The sequence below is a fragment of the Ovis aries genome, chromosome 13, assembly GCF_016772045.2.
Source record: "Ovis aries strain OAR_USU_Benz2616 breed Rambouillet chromosome 13, ARS-UI_Ramb_v3.0, whole genome shotgun sequence".
Lineage (NCBI taxonomy): Eukaryota > Metazoa > Chordata > Mammalia > Artiodactyla > Bovidae > Ovis > Ovis aries.
Window position 1 is genome coordinate 66,034,959 of NC_056066.1, and position 24,776 is coordinate 66,059,734.

Consider the following 24,776-nt stretch of genomic DNA (forward strand, 5'->3'; position numbering starts at 1 on the left):
GAATTAGCAAGGATATAGAAGAATTTAACAATACCATTAACCAAAAAGACAGAACTGACATTTATAGAACACTTCACCCAAATACAGCACACATTCTGTTTAAGAGCCCAGAACATTCACCAAGATAAACTATTCCTGCATCATAAAATAAACCTCAACAAATATAAACAAAATGAACTCACAGAGTATTACAAAAGTATAGATACGGAAAACAAATTAGTGGCTAAAGCGAGCGAGTGTCACTTAAAAAGGGGCAACATGAGGGAGATCTTTATGATGACAGAACAATTTTGTATCTTTATTTCGGTGGTGGTTATCTCATCTACACATGTGATACAGTGGTAAAGGGAGCAACATACATTGTTCCAGTGTCAATTTCCTGGTCTTGATATCATACTATATAAAATGTAACCACTGGGGACAAATGAATACATGAGATCCTTTGTACTACTTTTGCAACTTTCTGTGAATTTATAATTATTTCAAAATAAAAAGCTGAAAATTTATTTCTTTCTTAGGAGGTTATGGGAGCCTATGCACCATCAAATATCAGTAAATCGTGAAAAATAAAAACATGGAATCCAGTAAAAATGGGGAACCAACACAGAAGAAAGCTTCCAGGGTGCAAACACAAAGAAATTTTAACAGTTAAAGCAGCACCCCCAAACATCAACTTGTTCTTACTGGAAGTTAAGGTAAGAAGACTCCAAAAGTGACAAAGAGAGTGGAGGAGGAGGAAACAAAGATCATATGCTAGGATTGAGTTTTTAGAAAAATTTCTTTACTGAACTATTGGAGAGAGGGATCCAACTTAATCAAACGTCCAAAGAAAATGGAGCAATTAAAAAAAAAAAGCTGCTAACATTTTATTCCTTAAAAATCCCTGAGAGGTATGGCCACATATTTATCACTTGGATTAATAGTTGTGGGGGGTGGGGAGGTTTCAACATTAGTTAACTTAGGAATGAAGGACAAACAACAGACCTGAAGGGGAAAGATGATGACGGTATACCAAAAACAAATTTTACATGTTCCACATTTCCGCCAAGAGGTGGCTAGTACTGGGTGTGCCAAAGACAATGGAGGCCAATTAATATGTCATTATGGCCAAGTGTGCCATTAACTGCTGACCATGAACCACCTACAATGAACTACAGAGCCTCTCAACACAGCTTCCAGGCTTAGGATTTATGGAACTTGCCAGCGGCTGGTAGAGTGAATTTACTTACTGACATGTCCATTCCATGAAGTCTTCGTGTTTCCTGCACCATTACAGTCTCTAGTATTTTATAATACAAAATTTCTGCAAGCTTTAGTCTGTTTACAGCAAAGTCTATGAGGGAAATAAAAAGAAAACATGCTAAAATGAAATGTAGCTGTTAATAACTAAAGAACAAAATTTACATAAACTTAAATCTGATATATTAAAAACTACAGGGAAGGAAAAACTTGGATTTCTATTTTTCTTGGGACAGTCTACTTTCAATGCTGTATCAATTTCAGTTTTATCTCCTTACCTATGTGAGATCCTGGCTGTTCATCTGTTGATTGAGTATAGTGTTGGCAGAAAGTCTCTCCTATTCCTTTCACTATTTTCATAATATTTTCCATAGGATTACGCATACAAGACCTATAAAACACAAAAGGAACCTAATGACCAGGAAAAAAAAAAACAGACTACTAACATGTCTTCTTTCAAGAATTAGGATTTTAGTGACCAAAGTCCTACTTTAAGTTGTAAACCTGGATATATAAACATGGGATATTTCAAACTAGTCTACAGCCTTTAAATATAATTATTTGGCATAGTTTTAGAATTTCAACATTAGTGGAGTCTATGTCTTCTATATTATGCTTTTATTTATATGAAATTCTAGAAAGGCAAAACTATAAGGACAGAAAACGTATCAGTGGTTTCCAAAAGCTGAGGATGGTGTAGGGATTGAATATAAAGGGGCATAAATTTGGGGGGACTGTTCTATGTCTTAATCATCATGGTGACGATACAATTGTATGCATTTGTCAAATCTCATGCAACTGTACAGTAAAAAAGATGACTCTCATATATAAATTATACTTCAAGTGAAGTGAAGGGAAAGTCGCTCAGTCATGTCTGACTCTTTGACACCCCATGGACTATAGTCCATAGAATTCTCCAGGCCAGAATACTGGAGTGGGTAGCCTTTCCCTTCTCCAGGGGATCTTCCCAACCCAGGGATCAAACCCAGATCTCTCGCACTGCAGGCAGATTCTTTACCAGCTGAGCCACAAGGGAAGCCCAACAATACTGGGGTGGGTAGCCTATCCCGTATTTAGCGGATCTTCCCAACCCAGGAATCCAACCGGGGTCTCCTGCATTGCAGGTGGATTTTTTACCAACTGAGCTATACTTCAATAAACCTGATTTAAAAGACTAGATGATGGGCAGTGTTTAGGTATATATTGTGATGTAAAAAAAATTGCATATAATGTTTACCAAAATCAAAAGAATAACACGTTAAAAAAAATGTAGCATCAAAAAGGAAGATATCTGGCCAGAAGCAATTAATGCTGGTACTTTTGTATTACTGTATTAACTCTGTTACCACAGAACACAGGCTTTGATTCAGAAACGTCAAGTCCAAGTCTATGAGAAAGAACGTGACTTGCCGAAAGCCAAAAAGCACAGGGCTCAGAATTCCCAATCCCATACTCAAATGGACCAGCTTCATGTGTAGAAAGGCAGGTAGCATAGGTGGCAAAACACTTTGTTCTTATTGAGTTTCTCTAATGCAAAGCTGTACTTCTTGACTTATATTTTCTTCAAACTAGGCTGCCTTTTTTATTTCATTATGCGGTAAAACAAATAATAAACTCACCCTCTTTTTAACTGTACAGTTTGTTAGCTATGTACACATTACTGTACAGTAGATCTCTAGAACTCTTGTAGGCAATGCTGCAATGAACTTGGGTGTGCAAATATCTCTTTGAGATCCTGTTTTCACCTCTTTGGAAAATACACCCAAAAGTGGGATTGCCAGGTCATAAAAATTCTATTTTTAATTATTTGCGAAATCTCCATATTATTTTCCATACCAGCTATACCATTTACAATTCCAGCAACAGAACACCAGTTCTAATACTCATCAACACTTGTTATTTTCTGTTTTTTTGATGGTGGTCTTTCTAATAGGTATGAGGTGATATCTCACTGTGGTTTTCATTTGCATTTATCTGATGATTAATGACATTGAGAATTTTCTTCTTATGCTTTTTGGCCATTTGTATGTCTTCTTTGGAGAAATGTCAGGTCTTTTGCCCTCTTTTAAAATGAAGTGTTTTTCGCTTTTTTTTTGAGTTGTAGGAGTTCTTTATATATGCTGGCTATTAACTTATCTGATATACAGTTTGCAATTGTTTTCTCCTATTCTAGTATAGGGCTTCCCTGGTGGCCCAGAATGGTAAAGAATCTGTCCTCAAAGTGGGACACCTGGGTTTGATCCCTGGGTCAGATTCCCTAGAGAAGGAAATGGCAACCCACTCCGGTATTCTTGCCTGAAGATTTTCACAGAGGAGCCTGGGGGGCTAGACACGACTAAGAAACTAACATTTTCATTTTTAATGGAGTAAGGCTTCCCAGGTGGCTCAGTGGTAAAGAATATGCCTGTCAATGGAGGAGCCACAGGAGACATGGGTTGGATCCCTAAGTTGGGAAGATCCCCTGCAAAAAGAAACGATAATCCACTCCATTATTCTTGCTGGGATGATCCCATAGACATAGGAGCCTAGCAGGCTATAGTCCTTGGTGTCACAAAGAGTCAGACATGATTCAGCATGCAGAAGCAAGCAAGCATTCCAGTATGCTGCCTTTCATCCTATTATTTCCAATGCATACAGAAATATTTAAGTATGATGTAGTCCCATTTCTCTATTTTTGCTTGTTACCTGAACTTTTGATGTCATATCTAAGAAATAACTGCCAATTTCAATGTTGCAAAGCTTTTCACCAATTTTTTTCTTCTAGCAGAATAGTTTCAGGTCTCATGTTTAGGTTTTTAACCCATTTTTAGTCAACTTCTATACAAAGCATAAGACAAAATCCTGTCTTCATTTTTTTGCATGGAGATATCTCAAAGAGACCCAAGTGTACTGCAGCATTACTCACAACAGCCAAGATGTAGAAACAACCTACAGGTCCACTGATGAATGAATAAACTGTGTGTGTATATATACATACAAAATATTCTATTATTTATGCAAATAATAGATAATATTCAATTATTTCTATATATAGAAATATATATAGAAAGGCTGTATATATATTTCTATATGTATATACAGCCTTAAAATCCTGTTATATACTACAACATGGATGAACCTTGAAGATGTTATACTAAGTTAATCCAGCCAAACACAAATTCCACCTATAATAGGTATCTAAAGTAACTTCTGTACATGTAAATGAGTCTTTTTTCATTCTTCTGCATGTGGACATCCAGTTTTCCCTATAGTGTGGTCTTGGCACCCTTGTCAAAGATCAGTTGATGATATACATGAAGCTGCATTTTCGGATGCCAGTCTATTCCATGTCTAGTCTACATGTCTGTCTTTATAACAATATTTTACTGATTTCATTATTATAGCTTTATAATGTGTTTTTTTTAATAATGTGTTTTTGAAATTAAGATGTGTGAGCCCTCCAGCTTTTTTCTCAAGCTTATTTTAGCTATTAGAAGTTCTTCAAAATTCCTTATGAATGTTAGATTTTTTTTTTCTATAAGAAATGTCATTGGGTTTTGATAGGGATTGTCCTGATTCTGTAGGTTGCTTTGGGCAATGTGAACATTTTAACAATATTAAATCTTATAATCCATAGACATGGAATGTCTTTCCATTTATTTATTTCCAGGTTGTCTTTTGCATTCCACATTTTCTTCCTTCCTTCCTTCTCTTGTGCTTTAAAATGTTTGCACAGGGACTTCTCTGGTGGTCCAGTATTTAGAATCTATTTTGCAGTGTTTGATCCCTAATCAGAGAACTAAGATCCCATATGCCATGGAGCAACTTAAGCCCACACAACTAGAGGGTCCATGTACTGCAATGCCTCAAGATCCTACATGCTGCAACTAAGTCCCAACATAGTCAAATAAATAATAAATAAGTATATTGATTTTAAAAAGTTTGCATAGTTGCTTTGCCATTTCTTTTTAACTTGTTCATGTTAAATGGACTGCTCAGTCCAGATCGATTTATTCAAATACTATGAGGGTAGATTAGATGCTATGAGTCTTCCTACTTACACTGCCATCTGTTTATCTTCTGAGCTGTGGTTGAAGCTGGGGATGAATGTTCTGTCCACTTTTCTATAGACTGAGGTTTGGGGACTGTGAGTACAACACAGATGGTGCTAGGTTCAGCTTCTGTTGAGGACCAGGGCTTTGCTTTCTCTTCTGAGATTTAGTTAAATATCCCCATTCCAGGGTTCACTATACCTAGGTCAGGGATACCTTCCAGTTTTAAATCAGGTAGGAACCTCAGAAAATGGAAGGCCCTAAGGATTTTTCATATTTCTGCTGCTATCTTGGTGGCATAGAGGAACTTTCACCTGGGGAGGTTTCTATTTATAGGACTTTTTGCCCATCTGCCTATTCACTCCATTTGTTTCCCTCCATATCTAGAGTATTAATGAGCATTTTCAAGATCCTGTTAACAAACCCTTTTTTCCCTTACTAACGCTTCTTGGGGGTGGGGCACACTCAGTTCAGTTCAGTCACTCAGTCGTGTCCGACTCTTTGCAACCCCATGAATGGCAGCATGCCAGGCCTCCCTATCCATCACCAACTTCCGGAGTTCACTCAGACTCATGTCCGTCGAATCAGTGATGCCATCCAGCCATCTCATCCTCTGTTGTCCCCTTCTCCTCCTGCCCCCAATCCCTCCCAGCATCACAGTCTTTTCCAGTGAGTCAACTGTTCGCATGAAGTGGCCAAAGTACTGGAGTTTCAGCTTTAGCATCATTCCTTCCAAAGAAATCCCAGGGCGGATCTCCTTGAGAATGGATTGGTTGGATCTCCTTGCAGTCCAAGGGACTCGCAAGAGTCTTCTCCAACACCACAGTTCAAAAGCATCAATTCTTCGGTGCTCAGCTTTCTTCACAGTCCAACTCTCACATCCATACATGACCAAGGGAAAACCATAGCCTTGACTAGACGGACCTTTGTTGGCAACGTAATGTCTCTGCTTTTCAATATGCTATCTAGGTTGGTCATAACTTTCCTTCCAAGGAGTAAGCGTCTTTTAATTTCATGGCTACAGTCACCATCTGCAGTGATTTTGGAGCCCCAAAAAATAAAGTCTGACACTGTTTCCACTGTTTCCCATCTATTTCCCATGAAGTGATGGGACCGGATGCCATGATCTTCGTTTTCTGAATGTTGAGCTTTAAGCCAAACTTTTCACTCTCCACTTTCACTTTCATCAAGAGGTCTTTTAGTTCCTCTTCACTTTCTGCCATAAGGGTGGTGTCACCTGCATATCTGAGGTTACTAATATTTCTCTCAGCAATCTTGATTCCAGCTTGTGCTTCTTTCAGCCCAATGTTTCTCACGATGTACTCTGCATATAAGTTAAATAAGCAGGGTGACAATATACAGCCTTGACATACTCCTTTTCCTATTTGGAACCAGTCTGTTGTTCCATGTCCAGTTCTAACTGCTGCTTCCTGACCTGCATATAGGTTTCTCAAGAGGCAGGTCAGGTAGTCTGGTATTCCCATCTCTTTCAGAATTTTCCACAGTTGATTGTGATCCACACAGTCAAAGGCTTTGGCATAGTCAATAAAGCAGAAATAGATGGGTTTCCTGGAACTCTCTTGCTTTTTTGATGGTCCAGTGGATGCTGGCAATTTGATCTCTGGTTCCTCTGCATTTTCTAAAACCAGCTTGAACACCTGGAAGTTCACGGTTCATGTATTGCTGAAGCCTGGCTTGGAGAATTTTGAGCATTACTTTACCAGTGTGTGAGATGAGTGCAATTGTGCGGTAGTTTGAGCATTCTTTGGCATTGCCTTTCTTTGGGATGGGAATGAAAACTGACCTTTTCCAGTCCTGTGGCCACTGCTGAGTTTTCCAAATTTGCTGGCATATGGAGTGCAACACTTTCACAGCATCATCTTTTAGGATTTGAAATAGCTCAACTGGAATTCTATCACCTCCATTAGCTTTGTTTGTAATGATGCTTTCTAAGGCCCACTTGACTTCACATTCCAGGATGTCTGGCTCTAGGTGAGTGATCACACCATCGTGATTATCTGGGTCATGAAGATCTTTTTTGTACAGTTCTTCTGTGTATTCTTGCCACCTCTTCTTAATATCGTCTGCTTCTGTTAGGGCCATACCATTTCTGTCCTTTATTGAGCCCATCTTTCATTGAAACGTTCCCTTGGTATCTCTAATTTTCTTGAAGAGATCTCTAGTCTTTCCCATTCTGTTGTTTGCCTCTATTTCTCTGCATTGATCGCTGAGGAAGGCTTTCTTATCTCTTCTTGCTATTCTTTGGAACTCTGCATTCAAATGGGTATATGTTTCCTTTTCTCCTTTGCTTTTCGCCTCTCTTCTTTTCACAGCTATTTGTAAGTCCTCCTCAGACAGTCATTTTGCTTTTTTGCATTTCTTTTCCATAGAGATGGTCTTGATCTCTGTCTTCTATACAACGTCACGAACCTCTGTCCATAGTTTATCAGGCACTCTATATATCAGATCTAGTCCCTTAAATCTATTTCTCACTTCCACTGTATAATCATAAGGGGCATACTAGGAGCATTCATTTTCTTTCTTGACCATCACTTTGGAAAATTGTAGCATGAAATAATATCCTTCATTTGGTTGCTGATAGTTTGCTGATTTTTATTATCCTGTTATTTCATTAGGTATCAGGAAATAAGTTTCTCTGGTCTGGCCTCATTTTATCATCTTTACTACAAAAATATGTCTTTTTTTCCAACAACTGCATAAAATTCCATTTCATGGCTATACGATCAATATGTAACCAGTCTTCCATTTGATGGACATTTAAATTGAATCCATTTAAAAAAGAAAACAAAACAGTAATGCATAAATTAGGAGTGTTACCAGAGTGGAATGTTAGAGCTACATAACCATTAAGATGCATTTAATCTTCAAAGTCTATAATAATATGAAGTAAAATTTATATATAATTTTTCATAGTACTTCTACCTGATTTTAGGTCAATATACTTTGTGATTTAAATGGTATAGTAAAACTTGTCAGATGTATATCCATTATCTCCAGAATTCAGAAGTACTGAAAACAGAATGAACTATAGAATCTAATTTAAAATTAGAAGAAACCTTGGGAAAAAATAATATCGTACTCACTCAAAAATATTTATAAGTTGTTCACTTGGTGCATTTTTTAATCCAGCTACAATACTCTGTAGCCGGCTTACACTTTGGGTGGCTGAAGCAACAGGAGTAATGACTGCTTCTTTTTCTCTTAAATATCGCCGTCCTGTCAGAGGGGTAGAAGGTGCAAATGATGTTTTCTGACAGAAAAGAAAAATATGTGACATTAAAAATCACTAAATTACATGTCTAATTTAGTACAGATAGCATCCCCTCTATTCATGTTTAGTAGGTTACTTTTTCTCTCTCTTCTGGTTACCTACCACATTTTTAGCAATATTATGCTAATAACATCCTATCTCTGAATAATACTTTTTCACAGTGCTTTCTCTCTACAATCTCATTTTATCTTCATAAAATTCATTTGAAATATAACATGCACATTTTCATTTTACATGCGAGGAAACAGCTGACAAAAGGCAATGGAAGTGCTGGGACTAAAACTTAGGTTTCTATGAATTTTCTAGCAGACCTTATACTCCAACCCACCTAACACATAAGCAGAGAATTAAGCCTTGGCTATTAACAATCAAATCCAGAGTAATATGACTGATGTTTGAGAAAAGCACATGGTAGGAAGCAAATTTTAAAGCAAGAAAGCAGCAGCTAAAGTGATACAAAGAAAAAAACAGGAAAAAAGTATGTCTTCACATCCAAAGACACACAGTCTACTGAAAATCCAGGCATTCTGGGAAAATATCCAAGCATGAAAAATAGCAAGAAATGAGCTAAATACTATATGCTATAGTTTTGAAAATTATTCTTTAAAGTTTTCATAGGAAATATGAATTAGTAGAAGAAATTTAAGATTTAACTTGAAAGATACTTCTGCTGTTGGGCTTCCGTTGTGGCCCAGCTGTAAAGAATTCACCTGCAATGTAGGAGACCTGCGTGCAACCTCTGGGTTGGGAAGATCCCCTGGAGAAGGGAAAGGCTACCCACTCCAGTATTCTGGCCTAGAGAATTCCATGGACTGTATAGTCCATGGGTTTGCAAAGAGTCAGATACAGCTGAGCATCTTTCACTTTCTTCACTTTTCTGCTGTTAGTAGAAACACACACACACACACAGAAAAAAACCATTCAAGACTGAGGCCAGGCTAGGTTATATTACTTTTTCAAAGTGATGTTGAAGATTACACTCCACATTAGCCTGTGCTGTCAGTTTCCCTAATGGGCCGTCACCAGTGAACTTCCGAGGGGTTCCAATTTCCTCTTCTGCATCTGCTCCCAAAAAGATCCTCTCATCAAAGTCACCAACAGTTAAAACATATTCTTCGTACTCCTTGTTCACTGCTTTGCTGAAAAGAGAATTCTTTTAAGCTCCTACGATACAACTAAGTTACACAATGGATTTATCTTAAAGATATATTTTGACTCCAGAGCATGGAAAAGCTCATGACTTTCTAGTTTTTATTAACTCTGCCCATCTAACAATATCTGAGGTTTCTATCTGATCATGGACATTCTTCACATTCACATATATGGCAATAAATTATTTTGCAAGGTGACTGAAAAGAATCTGTACTTAATCTGAAAACTAGTTGAACCTAATTAAGGCCTAATCATTGAGGAAACAACTGTGTGTGGCCTTGAAATATAAGTACATTCTAAATTTGCCAATATTTGATTAGTGAAAGAATGTCAACTCAAATACAGAAGTCATTGGTTCTGTTTATGAGTTTCTGAGGAGAGCAGATATTTTAAGTGCCAATGGTTTCTGAAAATAGATTTAAGACTATAACGCTTAACAATAACACTCACTGAATGCCACCAATGCAGAAGAAACCTGAATTTGAATTTGGAGCTGTTAACTTGATACAACATATCACTTAACCAACTGTAACAAATCATTACTGACAGTATATGATATGCCTGATACTTTTAGTGCTAGATAATTACCTATTATCAGTAAAACTGGAAAGGTCCAGAAGGCATTCGCCCTTCAAAATCTGGAAAGAAAAAGTCATTGTGACATTACGTAAGTAAGCATATTAACGTACACACAAGAACATTACATTTATCTAAATTAACACACACAAACACAAAACAGAATTATTAAATTTTTTTTTCAGACCAGTAACTCCTATTTAGTATGCAAATAAAATATTAAAAAACATTTAATGTCAAGATTTCAAAATACTTTGAAGTTAGTCTATCCATAGCAATGGTTTCCAAATTTTAATGACATAACAATCATGTAGGGGAACTTGTTAAAAAGGCACACTTGACAGACCTCAAAGCCTGAACTGTGGCAGCAGTTTTAACAAATTCCCCAAATGATTCTGATGAAAGCTGTCCAATTTTAAAGACTGTCTATACAGAATGGAAACTAACAGTTATTGAATGATGGTATGTGTCAGACAAGCAAAAGATATGAAAGGAATATAGCTACTGTTACTGGTGAGAAGAAGGAAATGGCAACCCCCTCCAGTATTCTTGCCTGGAGAATCCCCATGGACAGAGGAGCCTGGCAGGCTACATGGGGTCACAAAGAGTCAGACACGACTGAGTGACTAACAACAATTGGTGAGAAAGGAAAATTACACTGTTATTAACATTGTCTGTGTATCCACACTATTCTTAGATTATCAAACATCAGGGATGGTAAACTCAAATGCTTTCAGGGGTCAGGGTTTAACATACATAAATGAAGAGGGCAGAAAGCATACTTCCTTGTCCTAAGAGGTAGCCATTATTGAGCTTGACAATCGTTACCTATGTAGTTACCAATATTGCCAATTCTGATTTTTAAAAAATTTTCACATAAAAGGTCTTCATGTGTTAAGCTAAAAATTGAACAAAATAAAAACGTAAAACACCCTAAACAGGCCAAATAAACGGTCTGTGGCCCATGGGCAAGAGAACCACTGTTCAAACCAGGATACTTCTGGAGTGAAAAAAGGAGACATTCTAGTAATTATGCCACACCAACAGCCAAAACCTAGATAACTCAGGCAAACCAAGATGTATGGTCACCATACCTAGGAGCCACTAGGGCACTGCTTCTACAGAGCACAATAGACAAAATCCTTCAGTTCCTTTAAAGTTTACTTTGCTGGAGATTAAAGTTTTAGAAAGAGATATTTTGAGTATACACACACACAGATATATATATATATACTGTGTATATACACATAAATATTTGTTTATTGAAAGATAAGACTAGATACAAAAGTATACGTAAGAGAAGTTACGTATGTTAGTGATGACCTAATCCTTTCAGGGCCTCTTGCTCTACTTGTATGGAATTAAAGCTACAGCTGTTATATATCATCCTACTTTTAGTAAACAGCAAATTGTGTGAACAGTATTCAAATACTGGCAATAAACTAGCTTACTCTGACCTCCTGCTTTTCCTTAGGCTTACTCTGATGTTTGTCCTTCATTAATTCTCTATCAGAACCTCCTACAGATGCCTCTGGCTGTGCATTTAGTTAACAGGACAAACAGTTGGTCACATTCTTCCACAGCTCAGTTTTGCACATCACAGAAAATCACAGGCCAGGACTGTATCACAGCAGAGGCTGAAACCTGGGAACTTGAGCCCGAGTATTATAATGTTAAGAACTTTCTTAAAATATTGTTTTCTCCTGGAGGCTGTTACTGCTGACCCACAGGAGCTGAATCATTTAAATGTAAGTACAGTACCTTCCTATCAAAGAGTTTTGAAATATATGGCTTAAAGTAATGCTCCTTTATTCCTTTGGCTTCTACCAGAAGTCCGTCATGCAGTTCACACAGTACAGGAATGATGCAGGGAGGTTCTTCAGAAGCCCGAAAGTCAGCAGTTTGGAAATTAGATGGTAAACCTAGTTTGACAGGGTATAAGAAACAATGGATGGAAAAAAGAATATGATCAACTTTTAATACTCTTTTTCTAAAAATTGATTATCAGTTTTCAAAAATAAATAAGGTCTCACCTTTAAATGATGGATTTAGCAATTCTTGTCTATTTGGGCACATAATGGCATTGGCAAAAATTAGATCCAAGCAGCACAGAAGTAAATGATAAGAGTTTACTAAATCATCTCCAATCATACGAAAATTACCTTTACAAGAAAAAAGAGACATAAAACCCAGGAACCTTCCATGTCAAATAGCACCGAGTTCCCACAACAGAAATATAAAGCAACTGAAAGTGTCATCTTACCCTTAGTATAAACAAACAGTGTCCAGCAGAAATTAAAGAGCTCTTTAACACTGCAAGGAATCCTCCTAAAAAAGGGGTGGGGGGAATGTACTTTTTATCTAACTTACTAAAAATCATTCCACATTTGTCACTTAAAAATTGAAACACCAAATACACCAAGTAGTAAAGTCAAATTACATATAAAATCCCATTCACAAAGGACAGACAACCATGGTTTATTAAATGGGGTTAAAAAGTTGACTTTTAAAATGCAAATGCCCTTAGGAAGTTCGTATCATAATTTCTATGTCAATTATATGAGCATAAAGTGTCTCACCTCTGCTTCCTGCTTCGTGGTAACTTTGGTGGCTCTTCATATGGATTTTGAAATATATCTAAAAAAATTGGCTCAAATTTTTTGAAAATTACCGTAGACACCTCAAAATTTCTTTCTAGCCTTTCTATACGTTCACGAAACTCTTGTGGCAGGTTTGACATGTCCATCCATTTCTTCATTTTACTAAAAAACTGTATTAAACTAAACAAACAGAAAAAAGCAAATTTAAAATGAATCCATATAATGGTAGGAAAAGAAGACACTCTACTTATATCTAAGAATCTTTATTAAAATCCCTGAATTTATTTTTTAAAAAAAGAGAGACAAAAAAAACCCATTTCAAGTACTATGAAATTACTTTGGTTCCCAGAATCACTGTGAGAATGTGAACTCTGAATTAACAGTCAATACATAAAATATCTTTGACTATGCAGCTAGTACCTATCTACTTCTTTTATTCTCTGTAGTACCTAGACAATACTCTGAATATAAATTACAAAGTAAATGTTAGTCAACAGACTGATGAGTTCACAAAACTAGTCTGAGGAAAGACAGCCTGTCTCAATATTAGATTCTGGAAGTTGCTCACAAAGCACCAGACTGTTATAGGGAAAGAATAAAATTCAAGTGTTTGTGTTACAACACGTGGTTCTACTATCAAATATCAATATATACCTAAGAAGGTAGAACATACCCAGAAAAATCACTTAATGGACTATGGCTCTACATTTCTGTTTTATACAATTATAAGTGGATTTTTTTATGTTCCCACGTTAGGAAGGTCTTGGACTGAAATTTTGTAGTGTTAAAGTTCATTTAAGTGTCTAGTGTTATTACAGAATGCATGTGATATCTTTTTTTAAAGGCGGTGGAAGAAATCATCAGTTAGTTGTCCATAGAAGTTCAAACTCCAGACATGCTGAATGAAATCTAAAAAGCTGAGTCTTTTTAAGATTCTTATCAAGAGCAGCAAAAAAAGAAAAGAAGCTAGATTACTAAAATTTTTTTGGCTGATAAAATGATAGTCTCTCTATAGAGAGAGACTATAGAGGGCTTTGTTGGAGACAGGGATGCTCAGCATGTGAAATTCTATTCTTTCTTTTGTCTGAGGATTTTCTACTAGAACGGTCAGCTGCATTGGAACTCAGGGTGAAGGCATAAAACCTAAGGTCCTTAATCAGATATATCTGTTTGGTTTTTGAATCTGGAGGTGACGGCACAGAAATGAGGAAGTGGTAAATTCTTACGGAGCTCAACAGCAGCTCCTAGGGGCTAAAACATTGCCAACATCCAGGGACAGCACTGCTGGCCATGCAAGCTGTGTACCTATTAGATGGGTTCTGTGATACACTCTTTGATTGTGTAGCCAGCCTGTCTTTCTCCTGGTCATTTTCTAAGCCTAATTTCTCAAATTATCCTAAAGACTTTGTCAGCTATCCAATATTCTTTCAATACATTTTTTTTTCTCCTTAAGAGAGCTAAAGTTGGTAGCTGGTATTTTTTTTTTTTTTTATAAATAAGAGCCATGACTAATATGTTCTCATATAAATCCAATGTACATATTGCTATCCCAAAAATCTATTTCTGCTTTATTGACTATGCCAAAGCCGTTGACTGTGTGGATCACAATCAACTGTGGAAAATTCTGAAAGAGATGGGAATACCAGACCACCTGACCTGGCTCTTGGGAACTCTGTATGCAGGTCAGGAAGCAATAGTTAGAACTGGACATGGAACAACAGACTGGTTCCAAATAGAAAAAGGAGTACGTCAAGGCTGTATATTGTCACCCTGCTTATTTAACTTATATGCAGAGTACATCATGAGAAACGCTGGGCTGGAAGAAGCACATGCTAGAATCAAGATTGCTGGGAGAAATATCAATCACCTCAGATATGCAGATGACACCACCCTTATGGCAGAGTGAAGAACTAAAAAGCCTCTTGATGAAAGTGAAAGAGGAGAGTGAAAAAGCTGGCTTAAAGCTCAACATTCAGAAAACGAAGATCATGGCATCCGGTCCCTTCACTTCATGGGAAATAGATAGGGAAACAGTGGAAACTGTCAGACTTTATTTTTGGGGGCTCTAAAATCACTGCAGATGGTGACTGAAGCCATGAAATTAAAAGATGCTTACTCTTTGGAAGGCAAGTTATGACCAACCTAGATAGCATATTCAAAAGCAGAGACATTCCTTTGCCAACAAAGATCTAGTCAAGGCTATGGTTTTTCCAGTGGTCATGTATGGATGTGAAAGTTGGACTGTAAAGAAAGCTGAGTGCCGAAGAATTGATGCTTTTGAACTGTGGTGCTAGAGAAGACTCTTGCGAGTCCCTTGGACTGCAAGGAGATCCAACCAGCCCATTCTAAAGGAGATCAGTCCTGGGTGTTCTTTGGAAGGAATGATGCTAAAGCTGAAACTCCAATACTTTGGCCACCTGATGCGAAGAGTTGACTCATTGGAAAAGACCCTGATGCTGGGAGGGATTAGGGGCAGGAGGAGAAGGGGACAACAGAGGATGAGATGGTTGGATGCCATCACCGACTCGATGGACATGAGTCTGGGTGAACTCTGGGAGTTGGTGATGGACAGGGAGGCCTGGTGTGCTGCAATTCATGGGGTTGCAAAGAGTCGGACACGACTGAGTGACTGAACTGAACTGAACCTGGAACAAAGTACATCAGAGTGTTTGAAAACAAAGCAGCCTTATAGGACTGATATCACTTAAACTATGAATGTGATTTTTTTTTAACTAAATTAAAACACAAAGTAAACTTCACAGCTTTCAAAAGAGTTTTTGTTTCATTGAAAATCTATTACAAAGAATACAGTACTCCAAAAAGCATATGAAAGATGCTCAACATCATTAGCCATTCAGTTCAGTTCAGTCGCTCAGTCGTGTCCGACTCTTTGTGACCCCATGAATCGCAGCATGCCAGGCCTCCCTGTCCATCACCATCTCCTGGAGTTCACTCAGACTCATGTCCATTGAGTTGATGATGCCATCCAGCCATCTCATCCTCTGTTGTCCCCTATTCCTCCTGCCCCCAATCCCTCCCAGCATCAGTCTTTTTCAATGAGTCAACTCTTTGCATCAGGTGGCCAAAGTACTGGAGTTTCAGCTTCAGCATCATTCCTTCCAAAGAACACCAAGGGCTGATCTCCTTCAGAATGGACTGGTTGGATCTCCTTGCAGTCCAAGGGACTCTCAAGAGTCTTCTCCAACACTACAGTTCAAAAGCATCAATTCTTCAGTGCTCAGCCTTCTTCATAGTCCAACTCTTATATCCATACATGACCACCATAGCCTTGACTATAGATGGACCTTTGTTGGCAAAGTAATGTCTCTGCTTTTCAATATGCTATCTAGGTTGGTCATAACTTTTCTTCCAAGGAGTAAGCGTCTTTTAATTTCATGGCTGCAGTCACCATCTGCAGTGATTTTGGAGCCCCAAAAATAAAGTCTGACACTGTTTCTACTGTTTCCCCATCTATTTCCCATAAAATGATGGGACCAGATGCCATGATCTTCATTTTCTGAATGTTGAGCTTTAAGCTAACTTTTTCACTCTCCTCTTCCACTTTCATCAAGAGGCTTTTTAGTTCCTCTTCACTTTCTGCTATAAGGGTGGTGTCACCTGCATATCTGAGGTTAATAATATTTCTCCCGGCAATCTTGATTCCAGCTTGTGCTTTCTCCAGCCCAGCGTTTCTCATGATATACTCTGCATATAAGTTAAACAAACTGGGTGACAATATACAGCCTTGACGTACTCCTTTTCCTATTTGGAACCAGTCTGTTGTTCCATGTCCAGTTCTAACTGTTGCTTCCTGACCTACATATAGGTTTCTCATTAGCCATTCAGTTCAGTTCAGTTCAGTTCAGTCGCTCAGTCGTGTCCAACTCTTTGCGACCCCATGAATCGCAGCACACCAGGCCTCCCTGTCCATCACCAACTCCCAGAGTTCACTCAGACTCACGTCCATCGAGTCAGTTGATGCCATCCAGCCATCTCATCCTCTGTCGTCCCCTTCTCCTCCTGCCCCCAATCCCTCCCAGCATCAGAGTCTTTTCCAATGAGTTAACTCTTCGCATCAGGTGGCCAGAGTACTGGAGCTTCAGCCTCAGCATCATTCCTTCCAAAGAAATCCCAGGGTTGATCTCCTTCAGAATGGGCTGGTTGGATCTCCTTGCAGTCCAAGGGACTCTCAAGAGTCTTCTCCAACACCACAGTTCAAAAGCATCAGTTCTTCGGTGCTCAGCCTTCTTCACAGTCCAACTCTCACATCCATACATCCATACAGGAAAAACCATAGCCTTGATTAGCCATTAGGGAAATACAAATCAAAACCATGATGAGACACCACTTCATGGGTACTTAACTATTAAAAAAAAAAGACAGATAGCAACTTCCCTGGTAGTCCAGTGGTTAAGAATCTGCTGCCAACGCAGGCGACACAGGCTTGATCCCTAATCTGGAAACATCCTTCATACTGCAGGGCAACTAAGCTCATGCACCACAGTTACTGAGCCTATGGTCTAGAGCATGGGAGCCACAGCTAATGAGCCCATGAACTCTAGAGCCCGTGCTCCACAACAAAAGCCACTGCAATGAGAAGCCCACATACCACAGTTAGAGGGTAGTCCCTGCTCATGCCAACTAGAGAAAGCTTGTGCAGCAATGAAGACCCAGCAGAACCATAAATAAATAAACAAGTAAGTAAAATCTTAAAAAAAATAGATAATAAGTTTTGACAAGATGTGGATAAATTGGAATCTTCATAGAATGACTAGTATAGTCATTTTGAAAAACAGCTTGATAGCTCCTCAAAAGGTTAACCAGAGTTACCACATGACACAACAATTCTTATATATACATCTAAGAGAAATGAGAAATACGTCCACATAAAAAGCTGTACACATTCATAGCAACATTATTCATAAGAGCCCAAAGTAGAAACAACTCAAATGTCCATCAACCAAAAAAGTAATAAAATGTTTATATCCATGCAATGGAAAATTATTCAGTCATAGAAAGGAATAAAATGCTGATATATGCTACAACATGGATGAACCTTAAAAACATTATGCTAAGTTAAAGAAGCCAATCACAAAGAAATATCATATATTGTATGATTCTGTTTATAGGAAATGTCCAGGAAAGGCAAAAAGACAGAAAGTGAATTAGTGGTTGCCAGAGGAAGGGGATTTAGTGGAGGTATAACATGTGAATGCTAATGAGTATGAGGTTTCTTTTTTGGGGTGATGAAAATGTTCTAAAATTGTAGTCAGTATGTGACTATATTAAAAACTGTTGAGCTATATACTTTAACTAGATATGTGGATTATATCTCAATAGGGCTGTTTAAAAAAAAATGCTACTCCAAAAAGGATACAGTGAAATGTGCTAGAAGTATTACTAATTACCTTTCTAAAGGTAACTTGGCAACATGAATATAAAGTCTTAAAAACACTCAATTTTTTCATCCAAAAATTGATTTTTATGAGAATCTAAGGAGAGAGTCAAAGATATAGGCAAAAATATTTATACAAAGATAGATATCATGCTATCCTATGACAGTTTTCTTTTTCTTTTAATAAGTAATGTACATATTTACAAAATTTCAAAGGTACTGAAGGATACATGATGGAAAGTATCTCTCCTTGTCCATCACCTCCCTCCCAGTTTTCTTCCACTAAAGCAACCAACTTTGCCTTAGTGACTAATTATACCTTCCCCATCCAGGGAGTGAACCTGGATCTCCTACACTGCAAGTAGATTCTTTACTGCTGAGGCAGAGAAAGTCACAATTATATTGTTACTAGTTTCTTATTTATCCTTGCAGAACTTTTTAGGGTATTTATGAATACATACCTACTTAAATACTTTTTCCGCACTCAAATGAAATCATACTACCTACAAGAGATATTCTATACTTCTCTTTTTCCCTGTCATTTTGGAGATCATTTCCTCTCAGCTCACATGAACGTCCTTCCATAATGTTAAGAGCTGGATTTTATTCCACTATATGGATGTGCCATAAATGCATCTGAACATTCCCTTTTATCCTTTAAACTTTTTACTTTGAAATAGCATCAAACTTACAGAAAAGTTGCAAGAATTGTATGTAAGAACTTCTTTATTCACCAATATTCACCAATTTTGCATTTTGCATATTTGCTTTGTCATCCACCTCTCTCTATGTTATTTATGTGTGTACAGAGCTTCCTCAATTTACAAATGGGGTTACAGGATATAACCTGTAACCCTACTGTAAGTTGAAAATATAAGCTGAAAATGCATTTAATATACCTAAACCTACTGAACATCACAACTTAGCCTAGCCTACCTTAAACATGCTCAGGTGCTTACATTAGCCTACAGTTGGGTAAAATTATCTAACACAAAGCCTATTTTATTAAAAAAAAAAAAAAAGTGTTGACTGTCTCACATAATTTAACAAATACTCTACTGAAAGTGAAAAACAGAATGGCTGTGAGACAGAATAGTTGTAAATCTATTGGCTGTTTACCCTCCTGACTGCATGGCTTACTGGGAGCTGTGACTCACCCTGCCAGCAAAAACCAAGTACAGAGAAAAGATGATAATATGGAACATATGTCCAAATAGTGGCACACTATCTAATTTTAAGGGTACTCAAAAGGCAAAAAGGAAAACTGCTTTGTAAAAAATGAATATCAATGTTTCTATTAAAATTATGGAAAGTAATTTTTCATTCAGGTTCTAATAAATATGAAAATAATAAGTGAATGAAAATAATCTTGATTTAAATCACAAGTTATTAAAAAACTTGTAAAAAAATAAGGAAAAATTACTTCTCACTACTTAATGAGACTCAGACAACTGCTTTATTAAGAATTTAAAATTCAAATTATAAAATAGATACTAATTTTTAACACTATTAAGAGCAGAACAAATATTTACACAAAACTTGTGGGTTTTTTTTGGCAGCACCTCATGCCTTACAGGATCTTAGTTCCCTGACCAGGGATTAAACCCAGGTCTTTTGTAGTGAGTGTATAGCCCTAACCACTGGACAGACAGGGAATTCCCACATGAAACTTTCTTTTTAAGTTGGAAATTGCTTAGGCTAATTTTTTTTGTAAACTGAAGCTGAATTAAAGATACAATTCAAAAGAAGACACACTAATGTATATTTGTTTACTGATAACATAAGTAACACAGCATGGACTTCAGAGGCTCTGCCACTTAGGTATATAACCACTAGATATAATTTAACCTCGTGGTGACTTGGCTTCCTCATCTTTAAAATGAGATTTATTTGATAGGATTACTGTGAGGATTAAATGAATAAAGATATGTAAACTATTAGCACATAATATCTGGCACACAGGTAAATATTCAATAAAAATCTTCTAGTTTTACAGGTATATGTATGAATCTATACTTCTTCAGCATTTTGCAGTATGATTTAGCAATATTTGCTGCATATTTTCCCAAATCTATAAAGATCTACATAGTCACTTAAAATTAGTGACTTCCCTGGTGGTCCAGTGGTGAAGAATCCACCTTCCAAATGCAGGGGACGGGTTTGATCCCTGGTTGGGGAACTAAGATCCCACATGCCATAAGGCAACTAAGCCCGCACACTGCAACTACTGAGGCCACATGCACTGGCCCCTGTGCTGCAACTAGAGAAGCCGATGAGCGGCAATAAGGACCCAGAATAGACGAAAAAAAGAAAAAAATTTTACTGCATCAAGTAATAACACTAGAATAGAGATGTTATAGAAAATTATTGTATCAAGATTTAATTTTGTTGACATGGATAACTGTACTATAGTTATTTAAGGAAACACACACTGAAATATTTAGGGGTATAGGGCTATAATGGATGCTACTTAAATTGAAGTAGTTGAGGAAAATACATTATTTAAGGGAAAAAGATTAAATGATAAAACAAATGGAGTAAAATGTCACTAAAAGGTGAGTCTAGGTCAAGGGTGTATGGATGATCTTTGTAATTTTCTTATTTTTGCAACTTTTCTGAAAGCTTCAAATTATTCTCAAAGTTAAAATATTAATGAAAAAAATCATAGATAAAGAGATTTAGTAACATTCTTGGCAGTCCAGAAGTTAAGACTCCATGCTTCCAATGCAGGGGGCACAAGTTCAATCCCTGATTGGGGAACAAAGATCCCACCTGCTGCATGGTGCAGCCAAAAAAAAAAAAAAAACCAAAAACAAAATCTCTGTGCCCGTAATGCCTGTGGTGATAGTTACTTAACTCTGTAAAAAATACCCCAAATCACTGAATTGTGCAAGTAAGTAAATTATATGACTTATAAATTGTAACTCAATTAAAAGAAAAGATTTAGAACAGGGGCCTTTGGTTGAAGTTAGAATTTGAGGAAGAAAGTCAGAGAAAGAATGTGAGAACTGGGGAAAAAATGTGAGAACTGTAAAAAAAAAACTTAGAATGGGATGAAGCTAAATGATTTAAAATGAAGAGAAATTAAATTCTAAAGTTAAATTCAGGATTTATAAAGTAATGTTTGAAAAAGTGCTTTACCTTAGTTTAGCTGAACGTAGTATTCTGGTAAGTGAAACGCAATTTCCTTCCATGATACCCTTGCCAACTGTGGGAATGATGCTTTTGCGGCAAGCAACATACAACGAACACGCCAACCAGTGTATAACTTCTCCCTGGCAGGCAAAAGATAAAACAGCAAAATGGATATATTTCGTTAGAACACTTGAATTCTAGACTCAAAAGAGACCTTAGGATTATCTGGTCTAATTTTCATACTGTATTAACAGGCGAGAGAGAAGTGAGGATATTTGCCCAAGGTCAGAAAGCTTAGTTGGTTGCAAAAATGGGTATAAAATTCCTTACTCTCAGTCCTGTGTAACATGGTGAATTGATATTACTCTAAATATAGATCTCTCATCTACACCCCAAATCTAATATTACTGAAAACGTTCTCAATTTCTCAGCATTAGCTTTTTCAATATTATAACACCAGTCATGGCCTTGATGATGTGGAAGTTCCTATCATTTTGTTTCTTTTTTAATCACTTTGGCAGAGAAAAGGAAAGAACAAAGTAGAACGATGGCAAAAGAATCACGCATATAAAAACTAATACCTATCGTGTTCAACATAAAGGAGATTGTCAGTTTTGTGAGGTAGAAATTGGGGGAATTATTTACCCTAATCTTTAACACAGTCTAAGTATGGCTCTCTATCTTAGCAGATATTTCAATTTACAATGCTACAAAAAAGGTGACATTTGAGAATTCAACACTAGACTTGAGCTACTGAAGCTAGATTCACTTTATGACTTCATTGCTGAGCTTTACATGAAATTAAGAACTAGCCACAAATCTCATAGCATAACACAATACTGTAGTGCAGATCCTCTTTAAGACCAGACTCTAGCAGAATAAAAATGACTAATAAAGATTTCCTGCAATAATCCAAAAGGGGTGAGCAGAAATGGGTAGCTACTAATAAATCTAAGACCTAGTGTTCCTGCCCTAAAGCAGTGAAGCAGTCTTAACTGCTTGAGGCAGGTAAGCTTAAGGTTGAATACTTTTAGACGCCTTGATTAACGAATTGTTTGGGTATAACACCCAAGTATTATAGAGCTTTTGGATACAGGCTACTAGACGAAAACACTATTAATATAGAGAAACTTTAAGAACCAAAATTACTACTTTGACTGTTTTCTAAAAATAAAAAGCACCTATAGTATTTAAATTAGTTCCTTGATACTAGGCCTTCAAAATACAAAAACACTCTGATCTTATAAAACTCCAAGTGTAGAACTAAGAGGAACAGATATTATTATCTATAATTGGTGAGATACATGTTTTAAGAATTGAAAATAAAGCGTTATGGGAAAATATAGTGTAGTGAGCAACTGATTTTGACTGGAGGGGGGTCACAGAAGGGTTCACGGAAGGAGACGTAAGTGGTAAGTGGTGATAAATCATTAAAAAGTATGGGTGAAGTGGGGTGGGTAATCAGGAGCTTGTCAAGTAGACTATAAAGAGGACAGGGACTGGGCAGAGGGGTTCTTAAGCAGCAGATATATGAAAATGCCTTTCACCAAAAACAAAGCAACAAAGAAGAGGAAAACAAAACACTTTCAATAGAATAAACACAAAATCTTAATTCAACACAGCTGTGAATTAAGTCAAACATTAAGATACCCTGATCAACTCTGCCTAACTGGAGATTTGGCTCTTAAACTTTCTCTTGAGTGGGGAGTGAAGTGTCCAGGCAGAGGGGCTGGCATGGAGAAAGTTAGGAGCAAGCTAGGCATATTCAAGAATCTGAAAGAGGCGCCTAGTTTAATGCCTTCAACACAGTCTACACTCAGCAATGTGCATTCAATGAGAGACTAAATGAAGACTTGGGATGTCAGAAATGCTTTCTCTGGATTCTAAAAAGTTTGTTTTCAATCGAGAGGCTGTAAGTTATAATCTCCCTTACTTTCTCCTCCTTTCTTCAGCTTTCCAGTCGAGTCACCCAGAGATGCAGATGACTGTCCTTAATCCAGTCTATCCAGTCCTACCCTGGAGACAAACAAGAGTCTCTCTTCTTCTCCCTTATAATACTGACACACACATAAACAGTCAACTCCAAATTTCCAACTCTATGCCTTTGAACTCAGCGATTAACTATTCTACTGGGTGATGAGTCAGAACAACACTGAGTTCAGCCCTCTTAGATCACAAAAACTTTTCATCATGAGGCCACTGCAAATATATTCCATCATAATTCTACCTCTATACTGGGCTTATGCTTGTTTGGGTTTCTGCGATGATTAGCAGAATGAACTTGGGCAACACAACCCTCCTGGCCTTGATACCTGGACAGCAGGATTAATACTCCCATCCCTGTCATGTCACAGACTGTTGTGAGGACTTAACGCAAGAATAGCTGGGGAAAATCTAATGATAGTTTACATTTTACTTTGTTCAGAGACAGACACTGTGTTTAGCGTCAAGACCATCTAATTATCCCCGTCTGAAGAAGGAGGAATCTGGGGCCCAGAGATAAGCCTTGTGTGCACAACTGGCTCTGATGAAATAGCTGTGCCGCGGCAAAACGGCAAAAAAAAAAAAAAAAAAAAAAAGCAACCCACACTTCGGGCCGGCAGGGTAGAGAGATTATGGCTCAGACTCAGTCTGGCTCCACCATTAACCGGGCGACCTTGGGCTTAACCTCTTTGGGGTTCAGCTTCCTCATCTGTGTAATGGGGATCACAGAACATAGTCAAAGGGTTGTGGAGAGAACCAAGTAAGACGACACGGCTAAAGCGCTGGGCAGCGGCGTCTTGGCACACAAGTCATTTAGGCTTTTATCGTTGTGGTATTTGCTTCTCAAAGAGACTTAAGGGCAGTCCCAAGACGTCTGCGGCGCTGGTCTGAAGACCAGGGGACGACCCCTGAGTGGCGTGTGACCTTGGAAAAGCCACTCCTTTTCCGGAATTCGGTTTCCCGCCTCAAAATAAATGGAGAGATGGGATCTATACCCTCCCTTCCAGCTTCGCACTCCTCGGCGCCCGGCTGGGCAGAGACCCTTCCCGGTGGGGAAACTCCCACCGCCCCACAGGGTGGGGTAGGGGCGGGGCGGGGGTGGGGTCTGGCGAGCTCTGTCCCGCCGCCCCACCTGCCGCCGCTCACCTCTAAGCTGTAGTTGCCCCGGATGGCAGTGAAGTCGTCCAGGGCTTCGGCTGCGCTCCCCTCGTCCAGGTTCAGCTCCTGGCACAGGGCCTGCAGCGCTTCCCCGGCCGCGGCGACCACTGCCGCCCCCTCAGCGTGGGGATCGTCCTCGTCCATCCCCTCAGGCCCGGCGGGCGGCTCGGTCACAGCCCCCCGGCTCCTTTCTCCGTCCTGGGCGCGCTACCCAC

At 38.1% G+C, this 24,776-nt stretch overlaps 1 protein-coding gene across 2 annotated transcripts in view; it reads right to left on the reverse strand.

Annotated features, from left to right (window-relative positions):
* The window catches only part of RBL1 (RB transcriptional corepressor like 1), a 61,232-nt gene extending 36,456 nt beyond the window's left edge, over positions 1 to 24,776 (reverse strand). For both annotated transcript variants that reach the window (XR_009596103.1, XM_027977173.3), the window contains exons 1-11: positions 24,550 to 24,776; positions 21,427 to 21,560; positions 12,870 to 13,070; positions 12,554 to 12,618; positions 12,324 to 12,452; positions 12,052 to 12,212; positions 10,303 to 10,352; positions 9,515 to 9,701; positions 8,375 to 8,541; positions 1,518 to 1,630; positions 1,230 to 1,333 (exon numbers count right to left, since the gene is read on the reverse strand). Coding sequence is in view for 1 of the 2 variants with exons in the window: in XM_027977173.3 (XP_027832974.1) it covers positions 1,230 to 1,333; positions 1,518 to 1,630; positions 8,375 to 8,541; positions 9,515 to 9,701; positions 10,303 to 10,352; positions 12,052 to 12,212; positions 12,324 to 12,452; positions 12,554 to 12,618; positions 12,870 to 13,070; positions 21,427 to 21,560; positions 24,550 to 24,705 (1,467 nt within the window). In the remaining variant the exon portion in view is untranslated. The remainder of the gene's footprint in view (positions 1 to 1,229; positions 1,334 to 1,517; positions 1,631 to 8,374; positions 8,542 to 9,514; positions 9,702 to 10,302; positions 10,353 to 12,051; positions 12,213 to 12,323; positions 12,453 to 12,553; positions 12,619 to 12,869; positions 13,071 to 21,426; positions 21,561 to 24,549) is intronic.